This window comes from Dipteris shenzhenensis, chromosome 16, assembly GCF_047967505.1.
Source record: "Dipteris shenzhenensis isolate YYH24624 ecotype China chromosome 16, Dip_SZ_1.0, whole genome shotgun sequence".
NCBI lineage: Eukaryota > Viridiplantae > Streptophyta > Polypodiopsida > Gleicheniales > Dipteridaceae > Dipteris > Dipteris shenzhenensis.
Window position 1 is genome coordinate 306,778 of NC_141611.1, and position 12,838 is coordinate 319,615.

The following is a 12,838-nucleotide window of genomic DNA, read 5'->3' on the forward strand; positions in this document are numbered from 1 at the left end:
ATACTTTTATAGAATATCATATGTAGCAACTTTATAATACTGTTGGGAACCATAGAGAATGTGAGAAGTTAAATGACATTTTTTTCACCATTTTCGGCATAACATAGACCACATATAAAGGCCTCATTGACTAGAATCACATTGAAGCTAACTGAAAAGTTCATATATCTTGATAAAGTCATTGCAATTATCCATGAATGCACTAACTTTTGAAATAAACATCAATAAGTAGCGTGGTAGGTCCTCATCAAGTTACTTGCTGCACAACAAAGAGTTATAAAGGAATTCTTATTATAGCTTTCAATCATGTTGGACTATCAATGGAGCTAAGAAATTTCCATTAGTGTAACATAGATTTTAACATCCATGGTGATAAAAATTTGGGATAATACTTAAGAGAACTCAAAAACCATGACACCTATACGTACTTTGGAGCATCCTAATACTCAATAGACTTTCATAGACTATCATATCCAAACAAGAAAAATAGAGCTAATGCATCTTATCCCTTTTCTTTTTCACACAAAGAAGTCTCGGTAGACATACTTGGAAAAAACCAATGAGTATATTCTCAGCCATATAAAGTCTCACTCTATATTTTCAGCAAAGTTCAATATGTTGGTTGAATAAGAGAAGATTTAGAGACGCTTTCATTAATACCATATATTGGAAGCAAAGAAAATACCCACCATAACTGGAATTTCAAGGTGCCTTAATTTTGGCAACATATCTTTGAAAAAGGACCAGAAAAGATATTGTAACTTGTTTGTAAGTTAGCACACGTTATATCTACATCTCAGTTCTCATTCTATTGCTAGTCATGTGAATCCATTCTCTAAGTTAAAAATCATGCCCAATATATATTATGCTCTACCCACTTTCCATAGTGAGAATTTAAAAATTAAATTTGTAGAAGGCGGCGTTGGCTTGGAGGTGGGTGTCACTTTGGTGGGGCTTGGAAGGGTGGGAGTAAAGGGCAGCTTACCAATTTTTGAACGAACTAAATAAATGCTGAACTGCTTCCGTACTAAACAACGCACACCCACAAAACTCCACTACGACAACGTAGGTGTGTAAAAAGTGAAGTGAAGAGTGTGATTGTTGCAAGCAAAGGCGAGGGAATTGCTATATTCTGCACAATAATAATAATAATAATAATACTATGTAGTATGTATGCGCTTCTTTCCGCTCTTCTTCCTTTGTACTCTACCTCCCTCTCGCTGCCTCGCCTCTGCTCCTTCCAAGCTTGGCTCATGATGCTTGTTTGAGCGTTGCTCGCTTGCACTTCGCTTAGCGCTAGCTGCTCCTCCTCCCCACTTACATCCTTATTGCAATCTCCGATCAACACTCAAGCATATGGTGGTCCATCTTGAACGGTGCCGCATCCACAACATTTGCTTTCAGCTCTTGTGCTTGCTAATGCTCGTCTTCTCCATCTCATCAGGTAAGTACATCTTGCCCACCTGTTATTTCCGCCGTCAGGAGCACATTTTCACTTCAGATCCACTTACACATACATTGCCCCTATGCTCTAGCTAGCTCACTCGACTCTCTGCTTCGCCCACGCCCCCGTGAGAGATACTAGTCGTGAGCTAGTAAGTGCGCTTTGCTCAAAAACCTCGTCTGTGCATCCGTCCCCGAGTTCCTAGCGGACATTAAGAAACGTCCAAGCAGCTACCTTGAGCCTGAGGGCGCATTGGAAGCGATGCATGGCCGCAAAAGCACTCGCCCACCCACTTGAGCACTTGAAATGGACCCCTGGCGGATCCTGCAAAACTCCATTTTGAATTTGCTCATAGCAAACCTTCTTCCAGCTTTGCTTGTGTCAACTGGGCATATGCTCGAATTATTCGTCGGGGTGTCAGCAGTCCCGTCATCGAGTCTTCATCTCCTTCCCCCTCGAAGGCCGACTGGAATGGCAAGGTTCGCCCCCCTGCTTTGTCCTACATTGATCACTTTCCTCAGAGCGAGATCGATGCGAAGGAACGAAAACGCTCACATGTTTCAACGAGTCTCCATTTCTTTTCTTGCGGTTGATTTGCGGTCCCCGACAGCCACACCCAAACTACATAATTCTTCTCGCTTGCAGGAGGATCGCCTCTGGGAGTCCTATATGTATGCAATGCTTCTTCTTACAGCAACGCAGTTCAGTCGTTCAGACGTCAACAGATAGAGAATGTGTTCCTTTCCAACTCAGATGCATTGAATCTGCAGGCTTCCCCAAATGTCAGAATGGTAATTGTGGTGATGCTGCCCCATGAGGAGCTTGTCCAGATATACAAGTCAATTACCGTGACGTTCTGCTGCGTGAAGGGATTACCAGCGGTAGCAAGCGAGGTAATCTCAAGGGATTTGAATCTAGGGGCTGCATCGACCTCTGCTATGCAGCCTTATGACATTTTACATTGGAATTGTGTAAGTATAAGAGTCTCCTCTTGCCACGTTTATAAAATATCTCCTCTTTGCCATTCCCTTACTCCAGGTGCATAACCCAAGTCGGTTTTAGGGGGACAACGATCGTCAATAATAACTGTAATTGACTTGTCTTTTGCAGCTACACGAGTGTTTGAACAGTCGTTACTCCAAGCCTCCGAGTTCCAGCGTGATAGATGCTTCTTCTGATGCCATCTATACAGCCATTGGAGCTCTTAATCCATTTGAACTGCGTGCTGGGGTCACTAAAATAGCTGGTTGCCCTTTGAAAGGAAACCCGTGCCGATTGGCAAGCAGAGACTACTATAGCCAGCTAGTAAGACGCCTCACTACTTTGAAGCCTACTCAAGTAAAGCTTGCAGTGTACGCTTATTACGTTCATGGTGCGATGAAACGAAGAGAGTTGAAGGAACGGAACTGGGGCCTTGTTTCATCGAATGGATCTCATGCTTACAGCGTCAGTGTGGTGGATGCTATGCAAGGAATCTCAGCGAAAGTTACCGGTCGCTTTTGGTGCGTGGGGAGACCTTGGGCGACCCCAGAAACTTTGCAAAGTGCTATGGACTGGGCTTGTGGACCTGGGGGTGCAGATTGCAACCCAATACAACTGGGCGAGCCTTGCTATGTGCCAAATACTGTTTTGTCACATGCCTCCTATGCTTTGAACAGTTATTTCCAAATTCATCAACAGAAATCAGGTACCTGCAATTTTGGAGGGGCTGCAATGATCACGGATGTAGATCCAAGTACGTTTGGGTTACAGTTCCTTGTCAGTTGGTTTACGGGAATTTGCATCTTAATTCAAACTCTTTCAGATGGCAAACCATTCGTTTTTTGACTTGTGTTTCTGATTTTTCTGTTTTTTGGTGCGTATTTTTCTTTGCATGTGTTCTCTACTTATTGATCCTGAGTGATTCATGATGCAGGCTATCCAGGCTGCACATACCCTTTTCGGTAAATTTCGCGTGCCCTCCCAGGGGATTTACACAAATAATATATGGTGTCATCTTTTAAGTTTCTGGAACTTATTATCACTAGCGGTAAAGAAGACAGAGTGCTAAGTTGCTAACGTCCGGGTGGTATTTTGTATCTATTTGTTTCCTTGGAAATTAGAGACTGAGCTTTGTTTTAAAGCATCCAATTCCTTTCCTCCTCCAGATGCATTAACAGCTAGCTGCTTTGATGGTCAGGCTAAACACGACTTTCGTCTTATGCAGTTCTGGACAGGTCGGGGCTTCTGTTAGTGGACCGGGTTTGCGAGGCTGTAAAAGAGAGTTACCGTTGTATTTGTCGATCCTACTTACACTTCTACAGCTTGTGTTCTCCTTTCTACTGCCTGGTTGACTTATATCTACTGTACTAACATCGTGGGTAGAAGAAGATCCCATTCCTGGGAAAAGCGGGAAAGCGTGCAATAATTCAAGGTACTTACTCGAAAGGTTGAAGATGAACACCCTTCGAGAGTGAGAAGTTCCCGTGATTGGACTGGGTGCAGATTCCGATTAATTCAAGAACGCTTGCACCTCAGATTGTTAATACGCCGACAACATTCTTTCATTAGCTAGTTCCCAATTTTTTTTCGAACACCTACTACAAATTTTGTGCGACCTTCAGGTTTAAGCCAGCTCCATTGACTTCACCCAATCCCATGTCGTAAAACTGGTGCCAACCATGTGTTAGGTTGACGTTGTTTTGTGGGAGGGTGCCTTTTTTGGCCTAGCCTTAGCAAGGCTTTAAATTGGGCAAAGTAGAAATTAGGCATTTAAAAAATTTTTGGTGCATTTTTCTTATTGGACAATATGTTGACTTTCTTCATTGGACTGGAATAAGTGATTGACACACACACACACACTCTCTCTCTCTCTCTCCCATTCTTTATGTCTTCTTATACACCATCCATCTCCAACTTTTCTTCCTCCCCTCCGAAACCCTCCCTCTTTCCTCTCTCTCTCTCTCTCCCGAGTCTTCCTCGACACCATTTCCTTTTAGTTTGTTTTTTAAATCTTAGGGAGGCCCTATGAATGATTAAATATCGTTCACTTTGTTTTTTTAAGCCTGTCCTTTGGGTAGCCTTATCAACGCTTCAAATTGGGCAAAGCAGAAATTAGGCATTTTAAAAATGTTTGAAAGTGCATTTTTCTTATTGGACAATAATTTGACTTTCTCCATTAGACTTGAATAAAGTAATTGACTCTCTCTCTCTCTCCCTCCCCCCTTCTCCCCCTCCCGTTCTTTATGTCTTCTTACACATCGTCCATCTCCACCTTTTCTCCCTTCCCTTGCCCCTCCTCCCTCCGCCCTCTCTCTGTCTCTCTCTCTCTCTCTCTCTCTCTCTCTCTCCCCTTTATCTTGAGTCTTCCTTGACACAATTTTCTTTTTGTTTGTTTTTTAAATCTTGGGCAAGTCCTATGAATGATTACATATCATTCACTTTGTTTTTTTTGAAATTAAAACAGTGATATTTTTAGGCCTCCATGCACCCATGCATTTGTGTGCATGCACATCTCCCTTTAGCTTTTGCAATATCACATAATTCCTAGTCCAAAGTCCAATTGAGTTTCCTTTATCTAATTAGCTTTTCGAGGCACTTGCATCCTTAGCATAGGAGAAAATTAAGCATTAATGTATGAGTAGCATGACCCATCTATGATGGGCTAGAAACATGTTCCGTTAGCTCTCAAGATGGGATCATAAAATGTCATTAATTTCAAGAAATAAAATTTCAAGTTTCAAGACTCTTTCCACCATAGTAGGCATTGCTTGGATTGGCTCTATGCTCAATTAACTCAAAGATTTAATTGAGTTAATTAAATCTAGATGAGTAGCTTACTTAACAATTTCGTTAGATGAGGCCATGGTATGTTGATCTAGGACAAAGCATTCGCATATAAAATCCCTCCCACACTAACACATCTCTCTCTCTCTCTCTTCTTTCCTTTACATGTTTCACACACACACACACATACACACACATCGGCACTAACCCCTCCTTCCTCCTTTCTCTTTCTCATGTAAACTCCACACATACATGCACATATCCTTGTTATAGACTCTCAAACTTAGGAGACACACACATATAAACACATAAATTTAGGCTCACTGTACTCTTTGGTTACCACATGGGAACTCTTCCTTAATAAAAGAATAGAAGTAAATATAGATGTGTCTATATGTGTGTATGTATCCTTGATTGTGTAATATTTATGTATAATTTCTTTTTAGCTTTTCTTTTTTAACATGCATAAAATCTTTTTTCCAACGAGAAGTCATACTTAGGCTTAATTGAGATCAAATTTGCAAATTCTTATAAAGAATTCAAATATTGAGATCCATAGTAAACTTAAAATATTATTTCTTGAAATTAAAGGAATAATTTCTCTCTTCATCACACACCCACGCGTGCTCTCTTTCCATTATCTTCCTTACTTGCATATACATATTAATACTCAGATCCCCTCCTTCTCTTCTCATGTAAGCCTCCAAAAGACAAACATATACACATACTCTCTCTTAAGTAGGTTGTTTCGCCATCGTCGAGTTGTCCCCAAAGGTGTTTGTCACCATAAAGTTCCTCCAAAGTTCACAGCCATCATTTAGAGTTAAGATTCAGTTCGGTTCAGTTTAGTTTAGCTAACTTTAGCTTGGTTCAATTTGATCTAGTTAGTTTAGTTAGTCATTTGGTTCAGTTTGACTAGTTAGTTCCACACTCTAGTTTATAGACTCCAGGTTGGGTTAAACCCCTAGCCCAACCTTGGGGGTTAGCTTGAGTAGGGGGTACACACACAAGTGTAGGTCACCATGGAATTCCCTAAGGTCAAAGTTTTTGCAACCCTACCCCCCTCTTTCAAGCCTTTGTATTCGACCATTTTGAAGACACCTCTCCCCTATGCAAAAACACATCAAAGGCAGATGGTTAATATTGACCCACAGGAGCAAATCTATTACCTACAACAAGAGATTAGAAAGTTCATGTTTTAGCTTGCAGCCCTTGGGAGAAAAGTGCAAGATGTGGAGAGTAGTGGAAAGGAGTAAATTATTGTAGAGGCAGTACACAAATGTAATGCATCTCCACAGGCCATGGATACTTGTCTCCATGATTCAAGACATGGTCACCACTCACGTGATCTCAATCAAGCAAGAGATACTTGCTGACGCCAGTCACAAAGTCAATAGAGCTAACCTTTATGTGAAAGTAAAAGAGCAGGAAGCTAGAGCATGGAATAAGACGATCTTATGCATTGGGGGATTGAACAAAGGCTGCCTTCATGATGATGAGGAGAAAAGCATTGAGGACATAATCATATGCCCTATAAGAAAGAAGTACCACAAATCGAATGGGATGAAAATGAAATCCGCAATGTCTGTCAAACTAGCACACAAGCATAGATCTATTGCAAAGGGAAGGTAGAATTCTCAGAAAAATAATAAGTTGAAGGGTACAAAGATCTAGATATCTGAGGAGCTTACTCCGCTCCAGCTCAAACAAAGAAACGGTGAACTCACCAAGGTAAAGAAAGCACACAAGGCAGGCAAATGGGTAGTTTATCGAGATGGGCAAGCATTGATTAGGGACTTTCCAAACCCAAAGAGTCTCACTCTTAAATTGATGTTATAAAGACCACTTTATGATAGTGTTAGAATGTAGCTACCCTCTATAATAAATTAGGAGGAGTTGGCCTTGTCCACTCCCTCAATTCTCTAGCTATCCAGATGTAGTAATTCAATTTTTGGTGCTAGTACTTTGCCTCATACACTCGTGAGGTCTTCTGCACACGTTAATAGATTTCTCTCTCTCTCTCTCTCTCTCTCTCTCTCTCTCTCTCTCTCTCTCTCTCTCTCATACACAAACAAATTCTCTCTTATGACTAATTTCCTCACACACAAACACACGTGCATCCCTTGACGAACATTGAAAGCCTAGCATATGAATTTCAAAAGAGTCTTTAAAGATTTGCCATCATGAGAGATTAAGGAAGAGTTTCTAGATTAATTTCCCCATTGTTCTCTCCATCATCGCTTGTGCCTTTCATTTTTCCATCAAAGGAGAGAGCAGATTCACAACATGGGGCTACATTCACAACATGGCTCATGTCAAGACATTGGTAACACTCCCTGCTATACATTGATTGGATAGTTTAGCAATTATGAAGAGCCTTTGTGTGGTCTCATCAACCACAAAATCTACCAAGCTAAGGAGTGCCTCCTTATTAACCATTAATCAGCAAAATTAGCCGACCAGATGCATGCCTCCTTCAAGTCACCTCTTCTACAATGCTTTGTGGCCAGTGGTGAGCTTCATGAGTATGACCCCAAAGTTGAACACATGCACGTTCCTTTGTGCCATGCCCCATTACTGTAGGAAGAAACCCAACATAAGAAAACATGCACCTCAATCACACAGTTTACAATGTGAACTGAAATCAACATAAAAACGGATTAACTCATAAACAAGTCCCAATCCCCTAGAATTGACATGAGCAGAAGTTAATTAACATGATTGCAAATCGGAAATGAGAATCCCAACATATTAAAGAGTGAGATATCCAAAGCTATTGGCCAATCTTGTCTCTATCATGAATGTCTTTAGGTGTGAGCTTTATCATCTCAAAATGTGAGACCTTAGCCCTATAATCATTACTCAATAATATGGTGGATGGCTTGAGATCTCTATGAATAAAGCTCTCATGAGGCAACTTGTGCAAATAGAGTAAATTTGATATGATTCTTAGATGCTTTTTCTACTTGAAAGGTAGTAGATTCTTCGTTGTCCAATTGAAGAGATGTTGGCTCAATTGTCAAAGGCTATGGTAGCACAAGCCAGATGTCATGGGGCGTGTTTATGACATCCACTTTTCGAGATGGGAAGTGATCCCATGATACACAAATCCATTCTCGGCTTCTTAAGAGACAAGCTTGGCCTCCAACACAAGAATACTTGTTTGTTGAATTTGTATGTGTCATGAAAAGTTGTCGACAGTGGTGATAAGGAGAACAAATCACAGAATTTATGAGCAAAAAATGATGTATGCAATGATATAGAGATCAGTTTGCTATGGAGAATGACTCCTACCTTGATCTAAGAAAATAATCATTGTGAAGCCTCCAAATTAAATAGAGTGTACCCCATGCTTTTGTAGAGAGTCATTTTTCTATCCTTGTCCACTGCCTGAGGTTGGCGCTTTCTTTCAACCTATGAAATGTGTGAACATTTTTAAAATTTTATGAACCTTAGATCCGTCATATCAGCTTTCCACCCTAGCCACTTCATGCTAAGCTTTTGTGCCGCTAAATTTTCTAAGGGGGGAGATTTGGGGGAGGAGGCAAAGGGGTTTGCAAGAAGTATGGTCAAGAGGAGGGGGAGGGGAGTTGATGGTGTAGAAACATGAGATCATATGGAAGACATTGTGGAGGTCATAGAAAGTGGGAGACGCTAAGCCTTTGTGCCACTAAATTTTCTAAGGGGGGAGATTTGGGGGAGGAGGCAAAAGGGTTTGCAAGAAGTGCGGTCAATAGGAGGGGGAGGGGAGTTGATGGTGTAGACACAGGAGATCATATGGAAGACATTGTGGAGGTCATAGAAAGTGGGAGGAAGATGCACAGGTGCATAGGCAATATATCAAAGTCAAACATTTTCTCGGAGGAGGAAAAAAATATGAGACACTCAATTGGGGAGGGAAGGCATATAGCATGCATTTGATACCATCTCCTCTAAACAATGATGACCTTTTGATCAACGTATGAGATATAATCTAAATGTAAACCCATCATGAGTTTTCGATTGGTATAGAGTCTATTGTAGCTTGCATTGTTCTAAAATTTTCTCCACTGTGCTGGTCTACCATGACATATCTCAAGATGACTACTGATCCTTTGAAAGAGGGAAATAGGATTCAAGATTCATTTGCAAAGAAGCAATGTGCTCGCAAGATACAATGTACCAATACTGGGCTTTATATTGTTCTCTTAAGGCTTTGAGCTTCTAACGATAGAATCTCCATCTTAAGAAAGAAGCACCAATGCAATGTAGCCTAAATGGGCAAAGAATTGTAGGGAATGGCATGATTCTCTCTGTATTTTGCATGAATGGTGGAAATCCCTTGAAGCTAGCCTTGCACACCACTCTCGATCAATTCCACAAAGCGAACCTTGCACACATCACTCATGAATGTTGTTGATGAACTCCTCGCAAAGCGCCTGCCCAAGACAAATCTTCTCACTTTGCAATGGAGTAAGAATGAACTTTATGTGAGGATAGGCTATGTCTATTGGAAAAAAGTATCTCAGACTTTGAGTAATGCTAGGTAGATGCCAATGCTTCTCGTGACCTCACTTGTTTGCAGTACCACACTATATTGTATTGCTTGCAAGCTCTCGAAGTCCTCTTTGTAGATGGATCTGGATCCCAATTCAAAAAGCACACTCTCCAATGCATCCATGCCCAAAATTCCTCCACTAGAGCCAAAAGAGTGGATGGCCTTGCTTGGATGTGGTGGTCATCATTTGGTCACTCTTGGATTTTGCTCTTCTCCTGTCTTTAACCACTTCATAGCAATTCAGCTTGCTCGCTTGTCTTGCAACCTTGAATGCCTTGTGCTCATTATCTATGCCCATCCTACTTCTCTCTTATTTCTTCTAGCATTTGTTTCTCAAGGTGGCTTAGCCCTTGTCTTTCCTAATAGTTTGTGAATAATGACTTTGTCTCTCATGCTCCCCCTGCAACCAACACCAACGGCACTTCTCGGAAGTGAAACTGGTGGGATTCCATCTTTTCTCATCAAACTCGTCTTGGATACAATCCTATATTCCCTTAAGACGATTCTTGTGTTGTAATCTATTGCTACCCTTTGTAAGATGGGGATGCCACCAATGCCATTTCACATAAAAACGTGAAATTCAAAGCGGATCTGGTATGGTTACAATAGCAAAGAGACACTTTTCTCCTTAGCTTTGAAGTTGTCTAGCAACTTCTTCTGAGCGATAAATGATCCTTTTACCAAATTGCAGGTATTCATGATCTACCTCATGGCTCCCATGATTGAGATGATGGAGTTTGGTCCCCATCTAGCTCCAACGACTAGTGGAAAGGATACTACTACTACTACCACAAATCACTTGTGCTCCCAATCTTACATGATATTGCTGGAACAAACTTTAATTCACTAAGGAAAGTTGTTGGGTGATGATGATAGTTACAGATGTAAGGTTTATGAATGCAAAGGAGAATAAGGCTGTGGAAGAGAGAACTAATGAAATACATATTCCATTTTGGGCGAATCAAAGAAGCTATCATGTGAGGCATCTTTGAAATACATTTCTTGGTAGACATCTTGGTAGTGGATGATGAGAAGGGGAAGATTGGTGAGGGGGTCTTGGAAGGCTAGAGATGTGCATCTTCTTCTATTGCTATGGCTTATAACCCCCTGCCATGAAGCTTTGCTAGGCTATTGCCTTGTTGAAAGGGAATGTACATTGGTGGTTAGGTAAAGAGGCCTCTCTACAGAGGTTGGTAGTAGAAAAGGAAGTTGAGGAGGCGGGAGAGGAGAAAGTGGAGCAAAGGGCCTATAGGGACTCATTGAAGAGCTCACATTTTTGGTAGAGGGTGAGAGGGGGTCTTAGGCATGGCAAGGCTTGAGGTTAGGGCTTCGACATGGCAAGAGTCAGGGAGGGAGGGAAAGTCTGCATGTGGAAACTAAGAGAGAAAGTGCTATTGTGATGAGGTGAGGAAGAGAGTGAAGAAGAAGATGATGGAGGAGAAGAAGAGGTGAGGAGGATGGCTAGATTTGGGCTTGTATTGCACCATCTTCTCTCGAGATCCATGCCCATTGCCACATGAGGCTATAGGGGAGGGTGAGAATCTTAGTGCTAGCTCATTTGAGGTGTGCTTCAAAGTCACTTTCAATGGCATCTCTTTCTTTCCTCAAATTATCACTTATTAGCAAAGCACCACAAAGTGGGAATATCTCACCCTGTAAAGTCATTTAATATAGTGAAATGTGAATCTATGTCTTTTGTCGTCTTGCTTCTGGCCTTCTCCTCTTTCCAATTCAAATCCCAAAAATCTAATTTGTCCATGTTAATATTAGCAGGTAATTCATCCCACAAGTTTTGTGTACATTTTTTCATATTACCTATGACACTATTGATCATGTGACATAGTCCACCTTCATTCATTTTGCTAGAAATGGGCATCTCTCTCATTGTGTTTGCTATGACCTCATTGTAGAAAGACTCTATGTAAAGTGCATTGCTAGTTGCTCTGTTATTTATTTATTACTCATCTTGCTTATCCCTTTAAAAAGATGTCGTTTAATGACTTTCAGCCAATTTTTCCTCTGCTCTGCTTCCATATTGCCAAGAAAGTAGTTTTGGCAAAGACATGCATGAAAAAAAAAATTATAGAGAGAATAAAAAATACATTATAGAGAGAATACAAAATATATTAATCTTCTAACACAATCAACAAACACAAAGTTAATGGTAGTAAAGAGCACAATGAATTCGAGTCAACATTACCTTGGGTGTAGCCAATCGCAGAACTATTTTTGGGTCCATTTTGGGACCACGACACGATGCACTTCTAGGTGAATATTTGAATTTTGCACAGACCCATGCTCTCGCCAAAAATTTTCCAGACATCATGAAGGCGTACTGGCATAACAATGAGATGGAATCTATTTGTTCAAAACATCGCATAGCTCGACACATGGCATCTCTACGCTGCTTTGCACAGTGTAGTCTCTGGCCTACACCGCCTGATCACTTATCATCATGTAGCCTTTTGTTGTAGCTTTGCTACCTGTCACTGGGCACGCACCCATGCAGATCATTAAAATTGAAGGTTGGCTTGGAGAGAACACCGTGCTGGTTCTTGCCATAATAATTAGACACAATCTATCATTTCGAACACTACCACAATGACCACCCATCATCATGCATTCTTTCACTGATTCTTTGCCTGTAGCCCATGCAAATTATAGGTTGGCTTAGAGAGACCACCACACTAGTTTTTGGCATAATAATGAGATGCAATCTATCATTTTGAGCATCGCCTCAGCATAGTCTCTGGCCTAACCACCTATCATTGCCTAGAATTCAAGGTTGTCTTGGAGAGACCACCACGTTGGTTCTTGGAGTTATAGCTCCGTTACTTGTTTTTACATATTACGAGAGGAGATCTATGAAAGCCACCACACTAGTTCTTAGAGTTATATATTTGTGTACCAAGGAAAATATATTCCGTTGTGCAACCAAGTAAAATGCTATTGACGATATGGCCCTTGAGGGGTCCCCTTTAGGGGCAAGGGCCATATCTACATGCATTATACAATATCCAGGATGCCACTGGATAGAAATGGCATGTCAATATGGCCCTTTTCCCTAAAGGGGACCCCTCAAGGGCCATATC

General features: G+C 41.1%; 1 protein-coding gene across 2 annotated transcripts; it reads left to right on the forward strand.

Moving 5' to 3' along the window:
* Positions 1–1,218: 1,218 nt before the first annotated feature.
* On the forward strand, positions 1,219–4,090 carry LOC147892358 (glucan endo-1,3-beta-glucosidase 13-like). 2 transcript variants are annotated; one of them, XM_087387641.1, is made up of 5 exons: positions 1,219–1,444; positions 2,090–2,415; positions 2,555–3,179; positions 3,360–3,387; positions 3,651–4,090. In XM_087387641.1, the coding sequence occupies exons 1-5, from the start codon at positions 1,357–1,359 to the stop codon at positions 3,775–3,777; spliced, it is 1,194 nt and encodes a 397-aa protein (XP_087243767.1). In that variant the 5' UTR covers positions 1,219–1,356; the 3' UTR covers positions 3,778–4,090. The 2 variants fall into 2 exon arrangements, with proteins under 2 accessions (XP_087243767.1, XP_087243768.1); XM_087387642.1 differs by having other exon boundaries at positions 2,555–3,131.
* The last annotated feature ends 8,748 nt before the right edge of the window (positions 4,091–12,838 follow it).